Here is a 23,067-nt window from a genome sequence, read left to right as displayed (position 1 = left end):
GAACAAGAAAAGAATAATAGTTCCAATTAAATTGTTAAAATAAAGTAGAAATAGATCGGTTTGACTGTACAAGGGAAATACCTTCACACTGCCTGTGCTAAATTATTTGTCGTCGGTACGCAGAGGGGTGATCTGCTCTCGGGCTGCAGGTGGGAGAGGCTGCTGTACGAGGACTGACTGGGCCGCCTGTCAGTGCTGTGAGGCGGGGGAGGGGCCGGCGGCATCACACGCAGCTCGTTGAGAAGAGTAGGGACGGTACAGTATGGACAAATGACAGTCTAAAAAAATCCCCAATAACACACAAAAAAGTCGCTAGATTTGTCGCTAGGGGGGTCTGAAAAGTCGCTAAATTTAGTGACAAAGTCGCTAAGTTGGCAACATCCGCGGCAAGCAATCAGAATGTAGTCCACCGTTTGAGAGGTGTTTAGAGAACACAGACGTGTGAACTTTGGTTCCGACCACAGTTGTTCCCAAGAGTTTATTGAAAATCACGACGACGCGGGGCCCCCTAATCACGCGGGCCCCGTCCGCTTCGCCACTGTGCTGAATCACTGATATGTGTTGGTTTGGACTGAGTCACAGTCCTAAAGTTCAATTTCAAACGGTTTATTTTATTTTTTAAGATCTGAGGTGAATCTGCTGCTGCTTTCAATAGTGTGGCTATAAATGTGATGTAAAATGGCATTAAAACTCACATTATTAGCATTTAACACTGAATAAAGCACATGAGGTGTACCTGAGCTGATCATTATCAGTTTTCTGTTTTTTAGCTGCAAGAAATCTAAGACAAAAACTCCTTTTATTATGAAAATATTCCTTCTGTCACCTGCTGTTGCTTTTATTTGGAACATGGTTTCAATCAGCTTTTAGGCTCGATCGTCAGGCTCGCACCTTTTGATGTCATTAATCTGGCAACATGTGCTTGCATGGACTGGAAATGTGTTTTGACCCAGGTGTGCAATACCTAGTTCAGCCACTGGGTGTCTAACTTACAAACTGCACCTTTAAAGGGTTAAATTCTTAGAATTAATCCAGTTTTGGTCTATCTTTTTAAAATTGATGCTGAAGAGTTAATAGACGTTGACTTAGACCAGTAAGCACCCACTTTAGCAGCTGCATAGCAACCAACTTTAAACTGCTTGGGAAAACCTTAGCAACCATGAAACATTTTGCAGGAAACTGCTCAGAACACCTTAGCAACGGCATTGCATTTCTGGAGAATTTAGTCTCTGATCGGAGACATTTCCATGATCTCTGCTGTCTGAATCAGACTCTGTTTCTGCGTCTGATGTTCCCTCAGACTTTATAATGAGCAACACATCAGACGCCGAGTTTTCATCTGAGAGGAGCCGCAGGGACTTTCACAGGAAAACTCTTATGAAAGGAGGACATAGGCTGTATGTGTGTGTGTGCGTGCGTCTGTCTGTCTGTCTGTCTGTCTCTCTCTCTGTGTGTGTGTGTGTGTGTGTGTGTGTGTGTGTGTGTGTGTGTGTGTGTGTGTGAAGTCACAGCAACATTTGTCACCCTCAGCTGCCTGTTTATGTACTGACAGCATTAGTGACATGGAAAACCCCTGTGTCTGTGTGTGTGTGTGTGTGTGTGTGTGTGTGTTCTCTCAGTTCTGTTGGATGGCAGCCATGATGTCTTCATTTATCTGCAGCTCTGTTAACACAGCCCACAATAACAACCTCAGGACACACACTGCCTTCTGTGCATGTGTGTGCGTGTGATCACTGTGCTCCTGAACTGCTGCTAGCACTGAATTTGTCCTTTTTCTGTATTTAATCATTTTTAAATGGTGCAACGCTGTTACCCAGCTGGGGACTCATTTATAAAACTAACAATAATAATAATAATAACTAAAATAAGAAAAAGAAATATTAAACTAATTAATCAAAATAATTTACATAAAGATTCTTTGTTTAAGTGAAATTAAAAATAAATAAATAAACGAACATGATCTGCGAACAATAATTGTTTATAATTATAAAACCAATAATGTTTTTACAAATAACTCTCTGAAACTGCCCCTTTTAGGTTTTGACTCTAAATGTGGCATGTTGGTGACTGTTGCTTTAAATTCAAATGAGATTGTGGAGCTACAAATGCCCATGCAGACATCTCCAGTCTCCTGGAAGTTTCGAGAGTCCCCCGCAAATGCATAGAGACTCCCGGATGACCGTATACTAGTGACAATCTCCCAGAAATCGCACGTCTGCCTCCCGGTCCTCAAATACACCACGCACCCTTCTCACCCCTCCCCACCGCATCCCTCCTCACTCTTCAGACACGTCGCGCGCATTCCGTCACCCCCCCCCCCAAACACCAACTTATGTCACATCCAACACCAGCCGCATCCCACCATCTCTTCCCCCCCAACTCATCCCCGGTTCTTATATAGCATAACTCCCGCAAATCATCTCAGGCCCCGTTTACACTAATGCGTTTTAGTTTGAAAACGTATACGTTTTGCTACGGTTACGCCATCCATCCACACTACATTGGAGTTTTCGAGCCCTGAAAACTAAGTGTTTTGGAAACGCTGGAGAGGCCGTTTTCATTCTAAAATGCTGCTGCTCGGTCTCAGTGTGGATGGGGGAAAACGGAGACATCTGAAAACGGAGGAGGGGCTGCAGACATTCGCCTCTCAGATTGGGGCTTTTTCTCAATATTAAGTACTAAATATTGAAGCCTACAAACACAGTTCAGTCTCGCATCCTCTCCCTGTAAGTTCAGACTTCGCAAGTTTGAAATGAAAAACTCCCGAGTGTACTTTATGAAGTCATTCTCATCACCCTGGCTATGCTGTTTCATTGTCTTAACAATAAAAAGAAAGCATGATACGAGGAACTGCCTATTTTCATTTTGATATTAGCAACTCAACAGACATCAAAATGTTGTGCGTGTAGCTGCTTTATATAAGCGTCATCTTCATGCATATTGTATTTATGACAAAACGGAGTCTATAACATTACTTAATTTGCTTTAATTTGCATTGAAAATACGAAACATACCCTCTCTTTTACTGAATTTCAGTTTTAATAATCCATAATGGCCCACTTAAAAAGAATAACGTACAATAAGTTTATACAATAGAGAAAATAAAGGCAAGCAATCAGTAAATTGTTCAGAATCTGTGTCCGCGGTTACATTAAGATATTAAGCTGTGAAAAGCTGATGCGTCCACATGTGATTTGTGGATGTTTGTAAACGTAACATTCTGTAGTGCATTTAGTTATTACCCAGCAGGCACACAACATCATGAGACATTAATATTAGGTTAGATTTAGGTTGTGATGTCAGGTGACTAAGTACAACGTTATTTTGATGTCCAATAATGACGTCAAATAACATTGTTATTTGGTTAATTTTAGCTTGTGTTAGAAAGTGACCAAAATCTAACGTCAAGCCGACATCTTAAACCAACATCATACTGGCGTCAAATACTGCCATGCATTCGTCAGGTATGGCAATCAAAATCATACGTCTGATAGACGTCATAACGGTAACATCCACACAACGTCAAGCTGTAACATCATTAGACGTTGATATTTAGTTGATTTTTAGGTTGGACATTGAGGTCGGCTTTACATTGGTTTCTGATGTCAACCCAATTTTCATTTCCAAGCAAAATGCAACGCCCTCCCAATGTTGGAGTACAAGGTCAGTCTGACGTCATGATGCCATTTCGGTCATCATACAGTAAACATCCGTCATCATCTCATCAGTGACATGCATCTAAACACTCTAACGGTCAATGTGTGTGAAGATTTTGGATATTTTCTTGGACACTTTTAAAGCTTCCAAACAGTTTGCTGCAATTTTAAATTGCCCATGTCTTGAGGTAGTTCATTATGATGTGATTTACCTTCTATGTGTGATTTAATTGGACAGGAATCACAGGACTGATTTCTCTAATCCCCATAGACAAGAAAAAATAATGTAGTGACAGCAGGTTGAAGGAAACTAGTGTAGTAAAAGTACCGATACAGCACTAAAAATGTTCTCAAGGGGAAGTAAAAGTACACATTTTTAAAACTACTTAGCAAATTACAATTCCTGAGGAAAAGTCCGCCGCCTCTTCTTTCACTCCACCCCAAAACCCCAGCTGGCCCTCATTGGCCCAAGGTATTCAGCGGGCCGAAAAACGCCGGCTGCTGGCCCCGAGGAAGCCTCACTTTGGCCCGGTCAGGCTCCGGCAGGGATGGTAGAAACGTGACTGGCCCTAGCTTGCCCTGGCTCGCTCGCTTTAGGCGTGATAGTGGAAACGCAGCTAGTGAGAGTATAGTTCCTAGCCAAATGAACATAGAAAAATACAGTGCAATCTCACCGCAATTTGTACCTTTTTGATTTAGTGGCTAATTCGAATGAATTTGTACAATCTAATTCGTAAAATTTAGTACGATTTGCTCATCACCCAGTGATGGTTAGGGGTGGGGTTGGGTTGGGTGCCACGCCTCCCACGTACATTTTCGTACGACTGAACTCGTTTGAATTCGTACAAATTAGCCACTAAACTGACAAAATGTAAAATACTTAAGTTTTCTCATGAGATCAGTCTGGAAAAAAACAACTTTTCATTTAGTGTGGGGCTTAGCACACAATGTAATTACAGAAGTGTCATGCTGCGTTCACACCAGACGCGGAACGCGCGTCAAGCGCGAGTGATTTACATGTTAAGTCAATGCAGACGCGCGAATAGAAATCCTGCGGCGCGATACGCGCGAATGGCGGGGAGCGAATGACGCGAATTGCGCGGTGCGAATGACGCGAGGCGAAATGAGCGTTTCCGCGTTCGACGAACTTAACGAGCGCTTCGCGCGAATCTCTCGAATTCGAAAATCTGAACTTCAGCGGACATTCGCGCTGCGTTAACCAATCAGAAGCTTGCTCTTGTGGGGGCGTGATTGTGACGTAGAACCTGTTGATGGTGTCCCGGTGCAAATCCTCCAGGCGACACCGACAACAAGTCATCAAACTGGGCTTGGCTCAGTCAGAGGCACCGTTAAAAGTCGCCGTCATCCATGTTCAGTTTCTGGAGGAGTTTATGAGCTCGAAGAGCTGGATGCACCTCTGAAAGGACGCAGTGGACTCATACAGGACCCTAAACGTATCTACGCTGTTTTTCAGTCTCCATAAAGAATAATGCTGTTATTTTCTTAATAAAATCCATGTTAGCCATTTAGCTATGAAGCTAGAGTCACCGGGCAGAAAGAAGCCCTGCCCATCACGCGAATCCGTGTCTGTTTTGAAGTGAATTTGACGCGCGAATGAAGCGGATTTGACGGGCGAATGAAACGGGGGTAGACGCGCAAATGAAGCGAGTAAACTCAAATGTTCACGTGGGTCTGGTGTGAACACAGCATCTAGCTTTAAATGGGAAAATAATTAAAACAGTTTTTGTGAGATGCTAATTTTCTAATCCAATTCAATGATTTATGCTAAGCTAAAAGTGCTCCCACCCAGAGATCGACTGAATAGATTAAAAAATCGAATGAAAACTCAATGATTTAACTCTACGAGAGATGTAAAATAAGCCCATTTCCAAAAAGAGTGTTTAATTCATTGTAATCAGTGTTTTAGTGATTTGATTCTCAGGCTCCGGTCATTTTCACTACTCTGCGACTCTTTCTGCCAGTGTTGTTGTTGTTTGTATTTGCGGTGGATGTTTGTTGACATCCTGGCTTTAGATTAGAGCTCTTCAGTCTGCTCATGGGGCCGCGATGTCCAGCCACTAGTGATTAGACTTGGAGACAAGCATCTCATTTCCATCTCAATTCTCTCTTTCCCACCCACCTGATACGATGCCTGAACGATTAGCAGTTTAAAATCTGCTTCAAATCCATTACTATTCATCCACAACCTGCTGTTTGTGTGCTGAAAGCTTCCAATTTCTCTTGTTTTCAGCGATGTTAATGTCAGCGTGATGTCCAAATGTACTATTTATGTTCTATTATGTGATGCTGGTTTTACTCTGCATGATATACAGTCTAAAATATTAGCCCTCCTGTGATATTTGAGTTCTTTTTCAAATATTTATCAAGTGCTGTTTAATGGAAAGAGGATTTTATTCAAGACATTTTTAAACATAATAGTTTTAATAACTAATTTCCTTTGCCTTGATGACAGGAATATATTAATATATTACTATAATATAATATATATAATATATTACTATTTATTTTGCAAGACTGGTATTTAGTTTAAAGTGTAATTTGAAGACTTAAGTAGGTTCATTAGGCAAGTTGGGGGAATTAGACAAATTACTGGACATCAGTGGTTTGTTCTGTAGCCAATAAAAAAAAATCATGGGGGGGGGGAATAATTATTACCATGGCACTGGCAGTTTCTTTATTCCACTCAAATTAAAAAAAAACTTTCTCTATTAGAAATTTCTGTTAGAAAATACTATGAAAAAAGCATTTCACAGATAGCTATCCATCCACTCTAATGTTGTATCTATTATTCCATAGCCCCTTTCACACAATCAGACCTTTCTGCAAAGTTAGCTGCTAGTTGTAAATCAGATAACATTTTTATTCTCCTTCTTAATGCCAACTGTGTAAATAATTATCGATAAGATGCTTATGATATGCTGTTGTTTGTTTACCTTCAAGCTCTGCTTCAGTTGCTTGACGTGTGTGCACGTGCAGCAGGTGGTGAGCGCCAGCACACACATATTACGAACATCTCGACATGTGAAAGTGTTCCTCTATATGTTTTAATTAAAGTTGTTCACAATACTGATTCATCTACAGAGTTTGTAATGTAGTCAAATGTTTACAAATACAAGCGCAGCCGTTTAGAGCTCATTTCTGGTTAATGATGTCAGAATTTACCGGTATTTTGAAATGGATGTGGGAACGATCTTTTCTGGAAAAACTCTGTAACGTCCTCGCCTGTGTGAACAGCGCTTTTTTTAATTTACCGGTAAAGTCGTTTATAAATTTTCCAGATATTTACCAATATTACTGCATGAAAGGAGCTCATGTATCGTTCCATCTAGTGTTCTATCTATTACTCTATTTGTCATTTTATCTATTGTTCTGTCTATTATTCTATCTATCATTCTATCTGAGATTTTTTTATCTATTGTTCTATCTGTCGTTCTACCTATCATTCTATCTTTGTTCTATCGTTCTAGCCATCATTCTATCTATTGTTGTATCTTTGTTCTATCGTTCTTGTTTCTTTCTTTCTTTCTTTGTCATTCTTTCTTTCTTCGTTTTTTCTTTTTTCTATCTATTGTTCTATCTTTCATTCTATCTATTGTTGTATCTTTGTTCTATTGTTCTATCTATTGTTCCATGTATCATTCTATCTGTTCTTTCTTTCTTTTTCTTTCTTTCTATCTATTGTTCTGTCTTTCATTCTATTTTTCCATCTTTCGTTCTTTTGTTTTATCTTTTGTTCTATCGTTCTGTCTGTTTTATCATTCTATCTATCATTCTATTGTTCTGTTTATTGTTCTGTCTAGTGTTCTATCTGTCATTTTATCTTTCATTCTATCTTTCGAACTATCTCTCTTTAGTTTTATCATGCTATTTCGTTCATTTACACTTCATTCCTTCCATCCATCCATCCATCCATCCATCCATCCATCCATCCATCCATCCATCCATCCATCCATCCATCCATAGTTCTTTCTATTATTCTGTTGTTCTGTCTGTCAGTCTATCTATCTATCTATCTATCTATCTATCTATCTATCTATCTATCTATCTATCTATCTATCTATCTGTCTGTCTGTCTGTCTGTCTGTCTGTCTGTCTGTCTGTCTGTCTGTCTGTCTGTCTGTCTGTCTGTCTGTCTGCATCCATCCATCCATCCATCCATCCATCCATCCATCCATCCATCCATCCATCCATCCATCCATCCATCCATCCATCCATCCATCCATCCATCCATCCATCCACTAGTTTTTCTTTTCATTTTGGTATGTAGCACCCGTTTTTCTTGATACAGTTTCACCTACAGTTTGTGATTTGAATCTTCAACTATTAAAAGTCTGCTTATTTGATTTCTCCTGGCATAGTGATGTATTTCATTTCAGAGAGACCTTTACATGGTCAAACAGACAAAAAATAACAGAATAGATGTAAAGCTGTATGGTTTGAGCCATTAGCATGTCCGGTTCTTTGTTGTGAAGGTTGTATGAATGATCTTCTGCTTCAGTTGTTCAGCTTCTGGCCTGAAGCGAAGTCTTTTAAGTGTGTCACCAAGCTATCTAAAATATTTTTGGAAAATTACTAGAAAAACTAAAGTGAAAACTATTAATTGCATAAATTAACATGACAACTGAATATTAAATATATATATATATATACTTATATTCTGTTGGTCCTTTTTCTTTTTTCCAATACATTTAAACAAGCAAATTAAGGTCCATTTTCCCATTATTTTTATTAATTGAAATAAAATACAAAATAAATGCAAATGTAAACATGATTTAAAATACAAAGTTTAGTTTCAAAAGCTTAAAATATATTAAAGCTTACTAGAAATATTTGTAGAAAATTACTAGAAAAAATAAATGACTAAAATAAGAGCTATTAGCATATAAATTATTAATAGTACTAATTAAAATAACGATAAACAGTAATAATTTGCTATTATAGTTGTATGAATTAAAAGTGATGTCATATCAGTTTTAAGGTTATTAATTAAGAGTCATTTTCACATTTTTTTTGCCCTTATTATAGTCTGTCAGAATGAATGAAATCTCATGATTTGAGGTGTCATTCACATTTGCCTCTCAAATGGTGCAGGAATTAATGTCATGATGATGTTAAAAGACAATGTGCTCATAAATGTCCGGGAAGCATGACGTGACCTTTTCATTTGTCACCATGCATTAAACTCGTTCTCATGTTAAGAGCGCTTTCTGTGTCAATCAGGTGGTTTATGGAGCGTGTTCACATTGGGCGGAGCCGGCAGCAGGCCGGGGGCGGAGCAAGAGCAGAACCCTCTCCCGCTGTCCAGTCAGAGCCTGCTATTACTGCTGGTTCTTGCCAATCAGACGGATGGCCCCGACTGCCCCAACCCTTATCGCCAGGCTGTGACCTGCTTCAAAAACACTCAAGGTAGACCACAGTGTCAAATTGTGTTAAATATATTGAATTTAAAGGTAAACGTGAAAATTCTGTCATCATTTACTCTCCCTACACTTGTTCCAAACTTATTAGAGTTTCTTTCTTCTGTTAAACACAAAAGAAGATATTTAAAAAAAATGCTGGAAACCTGTAACCATTGACCACCATAGTATTTGTTATTCCTACTATGGAAGTTACCAGTTTTCAGCTTTCTTTGAAATACCTTCATTTGAGAAAGGAGGAGAAAAATAACTAATAAATAAATAAGTAGTGAGTCCGTTTCATTTTTGGGTGAACTATCCCTTTAATTTCACTGCAAAAATGCTTGTCACTGCAAATAAATCTTACTTGGTTTTTGTCTCGTTTGTTGTCCAAATGTCTAAAATCAAAAAGTCTCAAATCTTAAATCAAAAAGCAATTTTTTTTTGGACAAGCAAAAGATATTGTTTTGTTTAAGGAATTATGTCATAATTTAGTGAGGTTTTCTTTAACAAATAAATTAATCTGCCAATGCATGTGTCATTTCTGTTAAATATATTGAATCAAATGTAAAACTTTGAATTTTGTCATCACTTACTGACCTTTTACTTTTTTCACACCTATTAAAGTTTCTTTCTTCTGTTAAACACAAAAGAAGACATTTTGAAGAATGTTGGAAACCTGTAACCATTGACTGTTTTTTTTTCTTACTATCAAGGTTACCAGATTTCAGCATTCTTTAAAGTATTTTCTTTTGCGCTGTTTAACAGGAGAAAGAAACTCATAAATAAATAAAGAGTCAATTTTCATTTTTGGTTGAATTATCCCTTTAATTTCACTACACAAATGCTTTTCTTACTTGGTTTTTGTCTCGTTTCTTGTTCAAATATCTAGAAATTCTTAAATAAAAAAGCAAAAGACATTGTTTTGATTTAAGAAATTGTGTCAAAATTCATAGAATTTTTCTTGTAAACAAGCAAAATAATCCGCCAATGCATGGGACATTTTTTGTTAAATATATTGAATAAAATGTTAAAACTAAATTTCTGTCATCATTCACTCACCCTTTACTTGTCCCAAACCTATGCAGGAAACCTGTAACAATTGACTTCCATAGTATTTTTTCTTTCTTACTATAGAAGTTACCAGTTTTCAGCTTTCTCCAAAATATCTTCTTTGAGCCATTTAACAAGAGAAAGAAACTAATAAAGGTTTGTAACCACTTGAGGGAGAGTAAATAGTGAGTCTATTTTCATTTTTGGGTGATCTGTAAAAATGCATTTCTGACATTTTTTTGTCTTGTTTCTAGTCCAAATATCTACAAATTCTTATATCATAAAGCATTTTCTAGACAAGCAAAATAAGTAAATAATAAGTAATAAAATAAGTAAGAAATAGGTGAGTTTTTCAATATAATCCGCCAATGCATGGGCCATTTTTTGTTAACTATATTGTATTAAGTGTAAAATTTTAAATTCTGTCATCATTTACACTCTCTTTACTTGTTCCAAACTTGGTAGAGCTTCTTTCTTCTGTTAAACACAAAAGAAGATATTTTGAAGAATGTTGGAAACGTATAACCATTGACTTCAATGGTATATGTTATTCATACTATTGACGTCAATGGTTTAAAGCTTTCTTCAAAATATCTTCATTTGCACTGTTCAACAGGAGAAAGAAACTAATAAAGGTTTATAACCACTTGAGGGAGAGTAAATAGTGAGTCATTTTTCATTTTTGGATGAACTATCTCTTTAATTTCACTGCACAATTGCTTTTCTCACTTGGTTTTTGAACAAAAATTAAAACAAAAAGCAATTTGGAAACAAGCAAAAGATATTGCTTTTGTTTTAGAAAATAAAATGTCAAGATTTACTGACTTTTTCTTTATAAAAAATAAAATAATCCGCCAATATATGGGTATTTTTGTTTAATATATTGAATTAAATGTAAAAATTCAAATTCTGTCATCATTTACTCATTCTTTACTTGCTCCAAACCTATTAGACTTTCTTCCTTCTGTTGGAAACCTGTAACTATTGACTTCCATAGTAATTATTAGTCCTGCTATTAAAGTTATAAGTTAACAGTTTTCAGCTTTCTCCAAAATATCTTCTTTTGAGCCAGGCAACAGGAGAAAGAAACTAATAAAGGTATGTAACCACTTGAGGGAGAGTAAATAGTGAGACTATTTTCATTTTTGGGTGAACTGTCCCTTTAATTTGACTGCAAAAATGCATTTCCTACTTGTTTTTTGTCTTGTTTTTAGTCCAAATATCTATAAATTCTTATACCATAAAGCATTTTCTAGACAAGCAAAATGTTTATTTTGTTTTAAGAAATAAATTGCCAAAATTCAATGAGTTTTTCTCTAAAACAAGCAAAATAATCTGGCTAATGAATCTTTCCTGTGTGTGTGTTTCAGATTCTTCATCCATGCCGTCTCCTCAGCCTCACACGTTTCAGATCAACTTCAACAGTTTGTACACGGCTCTGTGCGAGCAGCAGAAATCAGACCAGGTGACGTTACTCCTCTACACGCTTCTGCACCAAAACAGCAACATGAGGACGTACATACTGTCCCGCACGGACATGGAGAACCTGGTGAGCACATTCAGCACATACTCTTAGGCATTACCCTGCTTCATTCATTCAATCATTCATTCATTCATTCATTCATTCATTCATTCAATTTCCTTTGCTTTAGTCCCTTTATTCATCAGGGGTCACCACAGCGGAATGAACCACCAACTTATTCAGCATACGTTTTACACAGCGGATGCCCTTCCAGCAGCAACCCAGTACTGGGAAACACCCATACACTCTCACATTCACACACATACACTACGGCCAATTTAGTTTTTTCAGTTCACCTGTACCGCTTGTCTTTGGACTCCCACGCCATACACGGGTAGAGCATGCAAACTCCACACAGAAATGCCCACTGACCTAGTCGGGATTCGAACCAGCGACCTTCTTGCTGTGATGTTTTTTGTTTTTACGACACTATTAAATGTTTTCTTTGTTCTTGTCTCTGTAGGTGTTGCCGATTCTTGAGATCTTGTATCACGTTGAGGAGAGAAACTCTCATCATGTGTACATGGCCCTCATCATCCTCCTCATCCTCACAGAGGATGACACCTTCAACCGCTCCATACATGAAGTGGTGAGGACACACACCATTACACACACCGTCACATTAAAGGCTGGTTTATTCTTCTGCGTCAAGTCATCGCCGTGATCCCCGGCACCTGCCTTGCACGTAGTTCTGCATTTACACTTCTGCATGCTGTTTGTGTTGCTCTGCAATAACACTTCTGAAACGCTAGCTGGCAGTAGGTTTCTTTGTTCCTCTGTGTCGGGTTTCTTTGCTGGTGTTTTGTTTTTTCTGAACGCTACCTTAATGTACAATTAGCTCAAACTCGCTCATTCTAAGAGAGGAACTGGCGGACGTGCAACAACTTTAATCATAAGGTAAACACAAAACAAACGTTTCTGCCTGGAGCTCCTTCACGGAAGTCCACACTTGTAAACACTCGCTCCATCGGGCTCACAGCTCTCAGCACCGCAGACACTTGCTACCAAGCAAGGTTATTATAGTTAATGAAAACGAATGAGTAGAGCTGCACAATTAATCGTTAAAAGATCGTGATCTTGATTCGACCCCCTAGACGATCTTAATCCAGCATTTCTACGATTCTGTCAATCATATTTTCAAGTTCAGGAGAGAAGAAAAGGCGGCTGCACGAGTCTTTTCATTGTTTCACACAAGTTGCTCAGTGACATTGACACCTCCAAATGATGTTGAATGAGTCACATACTGTATTTACAAGATATAATTCACCTTAAAATGTAATTTTTTTCTTAATATAATGATGTTTTCGCGATCGGGAAATCACACGTGACGTGAGCTGCTGACCGTGAGCTGTTATCACAGAGAGGGCACGTGTGTGCGCTCTAATTAATGATAAACGCGTGCGTCTACTTTAGTGAACAGAACCTGCATATGTTGCGAGTAACAGGTAATACAGTTGTAAATAATATTCAGTTTGTGGCACAGAGTGATCGTTTGGGAGCCGCGTGCGAAGTATGAACAAGCACTTAGCAGTCAAAATGAAACCGAAAGTGTGCACTTCATTTAAATGATCGTATCGCATTTTAGAGCTATGATTACGACAAGCATTTGATATGTTTTTTCTTTCATCGCGAACCCACAGTTGTGCATGAAAATAAATGTTTACAATGTTAGTATAAGTATTCTAGCCTATATATTGTTGAATATAATCTGATAATGGCAAATGTCTGATTTTACCAGTGAATAAAATTGTCTAATATGACAGATTTTAAGCATATATCTCAAACATAATAATTCAACATCAGAATTATTATAAGTAGAATAGAATTATTTATAGAAACCAGTAGATATACACATAATATTATTATCGAGGTTGTGCCATATGCTTGTTTTTACCATGCCTTTACTCTACATATACAGAATCGTAAGAAAATCGTGATCTTTATTTTGAGCAAAAAAAATTGCGATTCTCATTTTAGGCAGAATCGTGCAGATCTACGAATGAGAAAGTGAAAACTAAAATGTAAAATAAGTGTTGTTAACTGATATAAGAATAAAAAGAGTTTTTTTTATAAAAATAGAACTAACTGAAACTGTATTGTGTACATACAAAACTAACTGAAACTAACTAGAATTATAGCCAAAACCTCCTCCGTTTTCGTATCTGTGAATGTATTTTATACATAATCTTACTGTAAGCCTTTTAGAAGTAAATATAATCCGCGCTGCAGGTGTTTGACCTGTGCGGCACCTCGGAGTCTGTAATCCTGCTGCCGTTGGCCAGATCGAGCCGGTTCTCCTCCAATCATCCTCGCTGTTGCTCCCGTGACAAAAACAACATGTGGACACGACAGCAGCACGGTGACAGCATTAAATACAGACACTTTAAACTATTACTTTAACATGTTTGTGCCCAATAATGGGTTTTATTTCTGTATCGCGATCGCAAACGAATCCTTTTAACCTGGATCTTCTAAGTGAACCGGTTGAACTAGTTCACCAAAACGAATTGAATCATTTGAAACGATTCACTTCTCCGGTAAACACTTTTTCACAAACTACTTACTTTTTAACAAGCCTATTACCCACCTCGGACTTGAAATAATCTAGTATATACTCTCATTCAGTTATTAGAACAGTAGCATTACACTGAGATCAAATTTGAGAAGCGGTGAACCGATAATGCTGCACATGCGTGATTCAGTGAACCAAACCCAAACGTGTTTGACATGATCTCAACTAAAACATGAAGAGAGGGCGGGACATAACGTAGCTCCTCCCCTTTTTGAAAATAACATTCATTCATGCAAACTCCTTACAGAAACGCCAACTGAGCCAAGGCTCGAACCAGCGACACACCGACCTTCTTGCTGTGAGGTGATAGCACAACCTACTGCGCCACTGCTTCCCCGAAAATAACATTGCCAATAACATTTTGTTTTATTACTATTTATTAATATGTTTTTATTATTCTTTTGTTTAGCTTTGCCAGTGAGAGTGGTTGAGCTCAAGCACATCAAATCTGTTGTTTTAAAGCTGTGTGATGATAAGCTAATGTATTGATTCCTATGTATTATTAATTCTCTCTCAGCTGTTGAAGAACATCTCGTGGTACACCGAACGTGTCCTAACAGAGATCTCCCTAGGAAGTCTGCTAATCCTGGTCGTCATCCGAACCATCCAATTCAACATGACCCGCACAAGGGTGAGTCCAGAACCACAGAGACAAATACAGTTTGAAACATCCACAACTTTGGCCATGTACATTTATTACTCTACATCTTATATACAGTTGAAGTCAGAATTATTTGCCCTCCTGTGAACTTGTTTTCTTTTTCAAATATTTCCCAAATGATGTTTAACAGAGCAAGGAAATTTTCACAGTATTTCCTGTAATATTTTTTCTTCTGGAGAAAGGCTTATTCGTTTTGTTTCGGCTAGAATAAAAGCATTTATTTCAAACCATTTTAAGGTCAATATTATTAGCCCCCTTAAGCAATATTTTGTTTTCAGTTGTCTACAGAACAAACCACTGTTATACAATAACTTGCCTAATTACCTTAATTAACCTAGTTAAGCCTTTAAATGTGACTTTAAGCTAAATATTATGCAACAATACAGTTAGCTCAAGGTTCAATACATACCTCGGTTTTTTAACTCTGATTTCGGTTCGGTTCTTATGGCTTGACACGTGTTTTTTGTTTATTTTTTTATTCTATAGGCAATAGGAGCAGTAAGAGGTTAAGGAGAAAAAAATAAAATCGATGTAGTGAAATACTCATTTTGTTTTATTTAAAAGCCAAGAAAAGTACTCTAGTTCCTAGTGTATTGTATACAAAAAAAATGAATAATGAAATCTCACAGCTGCTGGTAGCCCATGGACAAACTGGGGAACTCATCAAATCCTACACTTTGAAAATAAACATACATGTGAAGTTAATAAAGATAAATTGGCCATTTCAAATAAACATATTTGTACTCAAGTAAACATAAATAAACCATCTTAATTATCTCAGTGCTGGATAAATGCGAGACTGTAGTCTGTAACGCGGGTCGAGTGCTTTTGTAAAATGACAAAAGCCCACATCTCCAATCACTGAAAACAGCTGCAAATCTTTAGCAATAAACACCCGCACTGCCTTTACTATTTTTATATATCTCTCGGAACCAGTTTGTATGTTTGCTTGAAAGATTCAGCGAGGGATTGTTGCTATTTGGAGGACTTTATTACCTTCTCTGCTCTCCTGCCTTCAGACAGTGCTATTGCTGGGTGATGGCACTGCAGATGTGCAGTCATGGTTATACGTGTAAAACAATGCTCGCACAGTTATTTTCCGTTTACCGTTTTTTCTTTTAGTGGCATTATACTTACCTGCAAAACCAAAATGTCCTCACACCGCAGATTTGAAAGACGCCGGCGTTTTTTTTGTACTGTTGCCTCACTTCACCGCCGCTCGCCATGTTAAAGTGTGGAATGATGGTCAAACTCCCCCTAACTTTAGAGCATAGTGATTGGATATTTACTCGCCGGGAGGAGTTTCCTCATCTCAGCTCATGGACTTACAGGCACACACAGTCAATTTGGGGAGGTATAAAACGCACATAAATTATCTAAATGCAAAATTGAGAAAACCGATATTCACAAGCGCGTCTTAAACGGTGGAGGTCGTACCGAACGGTTCAATATTATATTGAGAACCGTAGCATCCCTACTGAATACTAGTGTCTTGAAGAATATCTAGTAAAATACTATTTACTGTCATCATGGCAAAGATAAAATAAATCAGTTATTAGAAATGAGTTATTAAAACTATTATGTTTAGAAATGTCTTGGAGAAATCTTCTCTCTGTTAAACAGAAATTGGGGAAAAATATACAGGAGGCTAATAATTGAGATCAGACCTGTGAGTCCAGTGAACAGAGCATGTTTTTATATTCAAAGCATAATAGACTCATTTTATTGTGTTTTGCCCCGCGAGAAGAAACAGCACAAATTATTAATGGCTGCTTTTATTGATTTCCTCTCCTTCAGGATAAATACCTCCACACCAACTGCCTGGCTGCGCTTGCCAACATGTCGGCACAGTTTCGAAACCTCCACCAGTACGCCGCCCAACGAATCATAAGGTAAGTTCATTAACAGCCGATTAGATTAGCTGATGCTTTATTGCAGTTAGTTGTACGTAATGTTCCTGTCTCTGACATAATAAATTAAATAGTGAGTTTGGACATTTATTGATGTTACACAAAAGTTCTGTTTTAAATAAAGGCTGTTGTTTCTACTAAAAGCATCGTGAGAAATTACAGTTTGCACTAATAAAGAACACATCACTGAAGATCAAAATGAGCAATATTTTTGTGTAGCTAAACAATGTGAAGCTACAATTTAATTTAATTAGCAAAACGTGTTTTTATTATATTTGTTAAAGGGCCATGAATACCCTGTTTCAGCTGGGTGTTTTCACACCTATAGTTTAGAAAAAGTCAGAAAAGTGGGCGTGTCCCATTCTGTTTAGGGGGAGTGTCGGAGGAGGGGAAAAAGGGAAGGTTCATAAAAATTTGCATTAAAATGGGAGTTACGGTTTGGGCACTCACTGGTGTTCACAGAGGCAAAACAAACACACAGACGCAGGGGAGAAAGACAGTGATTGCGTTTACATGGACATCAGTAATCCAATTTTTTGCCAGTTTATTAAATTTTGGACTTAAACTGCAGTTTGGCTCTTTCATTCAGGAATTTTAATCATGCCCTTGTGACAAACGAGATATTTGATTCGAGGAACTGCTGGAAGCGTGTATTTTTAATGCAATGCTTGATACCGCACTGCTGCAGATTTGTCGGCTACACATCCAACGGTTCGAATCTCCCGTTCCACCATATCCAAAATGTACTCTATTGGATTGAGATCTGCTGACTGTGGAGGCCGTTTGAGTACAGTGAACTCATTGTCATGTTCAAGAAACCAGTCTGAGATGATTTGCACTTTATGACATGGTGCGTTATCCTGCTGGAAGTAGCCATCAGAAGATGAGTACATTGTGGTCATAAAGGGATGGACATGGTCAGCAACAATACTCAGGTAGGCTGTGGCGTTGCTCAGTTGGTACTAATGGACCCAAAGTGTGCCAAGAAAAAATCCCCCACACCATTACACCACCACCACCAGCTGGAACCGTTGATACAAGGCAGGATGGAGCCATGCTTTCATGTTGTTGACAACAAAATCCTGACCCGACCATGCTGTGGCAGCAGAAATTGAGACTCAACATTTCTTCATTCTTCATTTCCAACATTTCTGCTGCTGTAGTCCATCTGCCTTATGGTTGGACGTGTTGTGTGTTCAGAGATGCTCTTCTGCAGACCTCAGTTGAAAGGAGGGCTTATTTGAGTTACTGTTGCATTTCTATCAGCTGGAACCAGTGTGGCCATTCTCCTCTGACCTCTGGCATCAACAAGGCATTTGCGCCCAAAGAACTGCCGCTCACTGGATATTTTCTCTTTTTCAGGCCATTCTCTGTAAACCCTAGAGATGGTTGTACGTGAAGATCCTAGTAAATCAGCAGTTTCTGAAATACTCAGATCAGCCCGTCTGGCACCAACAACCATGCCACATTCAAAGTCATTAAAATCTTCCCCATTCCGATACTCTGTTTGAACTGGAGCAGATCGTCTTGACCATGTCTACATGCCTGAATGCATTGAGTTGCTGCCATGTGATTGGCTGATTACAAATTTGCGTTAAAATAGCAGCTGGACAGGTGTACCTAATAATAATAATAATTAGTTTTGATTGTTAATTTTATTGTAACAATTAAACCAATAGTTTAAATATAATAACCCTCTTTGTTTATGTTATTTCTTTCAAATGTAACATGCAAAAAATGTAGCCATCTATTATTTTTTCCACAAAACCAATATTTTAACTTCAGTGTTAAGAAAGCAATATCTGCTGGAATAATCCTGACTTTCAGTCCCATCAAATGAAAACATTTATTATTCTCACCATTGTCAATCGTTCACATTCTATGATGATTTATTTTTATTTTTTTGAGTAGAAAGAAATGTTATTGACCTTTATACAATACATTAACATCAATACATGCAATCCTAAAATCAGACTTTACATTAATTTTCCACTTGAAATTAAGGTAAGAGTTAAAGTATGGAGAGTGTGTGTTCGGTCAGGCCGTCGTCCAGCATCACAGATGGGCTGATTTGCATCGGTCCAGAAACCGGATCTTTGTTTGAGATCAGGAAGGTGAGCAACTGTTACAGAACAAAACAAGCGCTTTCCAACACGTTCATTTAGCCGGCGTTAAACACAAACAGATCGTGTTTCACTGCATGATGTTTGCGATACACACGCTGAATTAAAGTCAGTGAAATGTTTGTTGACTTTGGGAGCAGAACCCACCCCAGTCACCTCAGATGATCTGAATCTGAAACTGTTTTTCAAGGCTATTGACAATCAGCCGTCTGATTGGCTGTTTCCTGAATAAATATATCAGGGTCTTTCATATTACATGAAAACATTGTGCCACATTGTAAACAGAGGCGCAAAAGAGCACGTCCTCTGGCAGAGTCGGTGGCTGCCATTGGGAATGCATGTTTATACCATGTGGTTTCTGGTGCCCAGATTTTGCCATGACTTCATGTGGAAACGGGGAAAACTCAACTCTGAGGAGATTTAGCTTTAGCTAATCATTCCTCAATACGCAGCCATATCACCCTGCAGCCTAAGACTGAGCTGAGCCTGGTCAGTACCTGGATGGGAGACCACATGGGAAAACTAGGTTGCTGTTGGAAGCAGTGTTACTAAGGCCAGCAGGGGGCGCTCAACCTGCGGTCTGTGTGAGTCCTAATGCCCAAGTATAGTGAAGGGGACAATATACTGTCAGTTGGTGCCGTCTTTTAGATGAGACGTTAAACCGTGGTCCTGACTCTCTGTGGTCATTAAAAATCCCATGGCACTTCTCGTAAAGAGCAGGGGTGTAACCCAGGTGTCCTGGCCAAATTCTCTCCATCGGCCCTTTCCCATCATGGCCTCACAATCATCCACATCCACCAAATTGACCTTTATCACTGTCTTTTCACTCTAACAATAGCTGTTGTGTGGTGAGCGCACTGGCGCTGTTGTCCTGTGGCTGCCATCACATCATCCAAGTGGATGCAGCACACTGGTGGTGGTGTGGAGAGACCCCTCTCATGATTGTGAAGCTCTTTGTGTGTATGGCTGTACAAGATAAAAGTGCTATATAAATACACATTACATTACATTAAAATAATTTTTACATTCTCTGGTTATAAAAGGTGAATTTGTTTAAAAAGAACTGTTCAAATGAGTCATTTGATTCAAAGAGTTCAGGTTGTGCTGTATTTTGTTGTTCCAATTCTTATTCTGGTTGCTTAATTGGTTCTAATACTGATTCTGTTAGTACTTTAGAGTGATTCAGACAGCTGATATTGATTTGAAAACTTCTGAGGCTTTTGAGGATTTTATTTAAAGGGAACTGCTCAAAAGAGTCGTTTGGCTCAAACAGTTCAATATGTGCTATATTTTTGTTCTGTTTTCAATTCTGATTGCTTAATTGGTTCGTTTAGTACTTCAGGGGGATTCAGATTGCAGACTGACTGAAACTTCTGCTTTCTGACTTTTTTGTTCAGGTCTCGATTCTGCTTTGTTCATTTTCAAATAATGGTTCTATTAATTTGTTTGACAGATTCAAACTTAAAGCAAGACTGACACTGATTCTTTTGCTTTCTTAATTGATTCCAATAATGATTCTTTTAGTATTTTAGTCTAACTGAAACTGAAAACATGCAAGATTGACACTGATTCTTCTGCTTTTTTAATTGATTACAATAATGATTCTTTATGAGTCATTTGACCACTTCAGAAAAAAATAATTACTCAAAAAGAATCGTTCAAAAACCAGAATAGGTAGTTTGGTATCTTTGTGGTTCAAATATTGATTCGTTTAGTATTTTAGACCAATTGAAACCGATAACATGCAAGATTGACACTGATTCTTCTGCTTTCTTAATTGATTACAATAATGATTCTTTATAAATCATTTGACCAAAAAAATAAGAATGAGTTAAAGGAGTCATTCAAAAACCTGAATAGGTAGTTAAATATCTTTGTGGTTCAAATAATGATTCATTTAGTATTTTAGACTGATTGAAATTAATAACATGCAAGACTGACACTGATTCTTCTGCTTTAATTGATTCCAATAATGGTTCGTTGAGTATTTTAGACCAATTCACACCAATAACATGAGAGATTGACAGCGATTCCTCTGCTTAAAGGGATTAATAATTATTCTTTTAGTATTTTAGATTAATTGAAACTGATAGCATGCAAGATTGACACTGATTCATCTGCTTTCTTAATTGATTACAATAATGATTCTTTATGAGTCATTTGACCAATTAAAAAAGAATCACTCAGGAGTCGTTCAGAAACCTAAATAGGTAGCCCAGTATCTTTGTGGTTCAAATATTTTAGACTGATTTAAACTGATAACAAGCCAGATTGACAGATTCTTCTGCTTTCTTAGTTGATTACAATAATGATTCTTTATGAGTCATTTGACTTATTAAAAAAAATAATCACTCAGGAGTCGTTCAGAAACCTAAATAGGTAGCCCAGTATCTTTGTGGTTCAAATAATGATTCGTTTAGTATTTTAGACTGATTAAAACTGATTCTTCTGCTTTCTTAATTGATTACAATAATGATTCTTTATGAGTCATTTGACCACTTCAGAAAAAAATAATTAATCAAAAAGAATCGTTCAAAAACCAGAATAGGTAGTTTGGTATCTTTGTGGTTCAAATATTGATTCGTTTAGTATTTTAGACCAATTGAAACCGATAACATGCAAGATTGACACTGATTCTTCTGCTTTCCTAATTGATTACAATAATGATTCTTTATAAATCATTTGACCACTTAAAAAAATAAGAATGAGTTAAAGGAGTCGTTCAATAACCTGAATAGGTAGTTAAATATCTTTGTGGTTCAAATAATGATTCATTTAGTATTTTAGACTGATTGAAATTAATAACATGCAAGACTGACACTGATTCTTCTGCTTTAATTGATTCCAATAATGATTCGTTGAGTATTTTAGACCAATTCACACCAATAACATGAGAGATTGACGGCGATTCTTCTGCTTTAAGGGATTAATAATTATTCTTTTAGTATTTGAGATTAATTGAAACTGATAGCATGCAAAATTGACACTGATTCATCTGCTTTCTTAATTGATTACAATAATGATTCTTTATGAGTCATTTGACCAATTAAAAAAAAGAATCACTCAGGAGTTGTTCAGAAACCTAAATAGGTAGCCCAGTATCTTTGTGGTTTAAATAGTATTTTAGACTGATTTGAACTGATAACAAGCCAGATTGACACTGATTCTTCTGCTTTCTTAATTGATTACAATAATGATTCTTTATGAGTCATTTGACCAATTAAAAAAAGAACCACTCAGAAGTTGTTCAGAAACCTAAATAGGTAGCCCAGTATCTTTGTGGTTTAAATAGTATTTTAGATAGATTTAAACTGATAACAAGCCAGATTGACACTGATTCTTCTGCTTTCTTAATTGATTACAATAATGATTCTTTATGAGTCATTTGACTAATTAAAAAAAAGAATCACTCAGGAGTCGTTCAGAAACCTAAATAGGTAGCCCAGTATCTTTGTGGTTCAAATAATGATTCGTTTAGTATTTTAGACTGATTAAAACTGATTCTTCTGCTTTCTTAATTGATTACAATAATGATTCTTTATGAGTCATTTGACCACTTCAGAAAAAAATAATTAATCAAAAAGAATCGTTCAAAAACCAGAATAGGTAGTTTGGTATCTTTGTGGTTCAAATATTGATTCGTTTAGTATTTTAGACCAATTGAAACCGATAACATGCAAGATTGACACTGATTCTTCTGCTTTCCTAATTGATTACAATAATGATTCTTTATAAATCATTTGACCACTTAAAAAAATAAGAATGAGTTAAAGGAGTCGTTCAATAACCTGAATAGGTAGTTAAATATCTTTGTGGTTCAAATAATGATTCATTTAGTATTTTAAACTGATTGAAATTAATAACATGCAAGACTGACACTGATTCTTCTGCTTTAATTGATTCTAATAATGATTCGTTGAGTATTTTAGACCAATTCACACCAATAACATGAGAGATTGACAGCGATTCTTCTGCTTAAAGGGATTAATAATTATTCTTTTAGTATTTGAGATTAATTTAAACTGATAACAAGCCAGATTGACACTGATTCTTCTGCTTTCTTAGTTGATTACAATAATGATTATTTATGAGTCATTTGACTTATTAAAAAAAAAGATCACTCAGGAGTCATTCAGAAACCTAAATAGGTAGC

General features: G+C 37.2%; 1 protein-coding gene across 3 annotated transcripts in view; it reads left to right on the top strand.

Annotated features, from left to right (window-relative positions):
- Positions 1-23,067, top strand: part of dym (dymeclin) — a 166,986-nt gene that overhangs the window by 65,827 nt on the left and 78,092 nt on the right. For all 3 annotated transcript variants that reach the window (XR_012397078.1, XR_012397079.1, XM_073935700.1), the window contains exons 9-13: positions 8,898-9,083; positions 11,497-11,675; positions 12,112-12,237; positions 14,738-14,851; positions 16,679-16,773. Coding sequence is in view for 1 of the 3 variants with exons in the window: in XM_073935700.1 (XP_073791801.1) it covers positions 8,898-9,083; positions 11,497-11,675; positions 12,112-12,237; positions 14,738-14,851; positions 16,679-16,773 (700 nt within the window). In the remaining 2 variants the exon portion in view is untranslated. The remainder of the gene's footprint in view (positions 1-8,897; positions 9,084-11,496; positions 11,676-12,111; positions 12,238-14,737; positions 14,852-16,678; positions 16,774-23,067) is intronic.

This window comes from Danio rerio, chromosome 21, assembly GCF_049306965.1.
Source record: "Danio rerio strain Tuebingen ecotype United States chromosome 21, GRCz12tu, whole genome shotgun sequence".
Classification (NCBI taxonomy): Eukaryota; Metazoa; Chordata; class Actinopteri; order Cypriniformes; family Danionidae; genus Danio; species Danio rerio.
The sequence above is the reverse complement of the archived record's forward strand: the minus strand, read 5'-3'. Positions and strand labels throughout refer to the sequence as shown.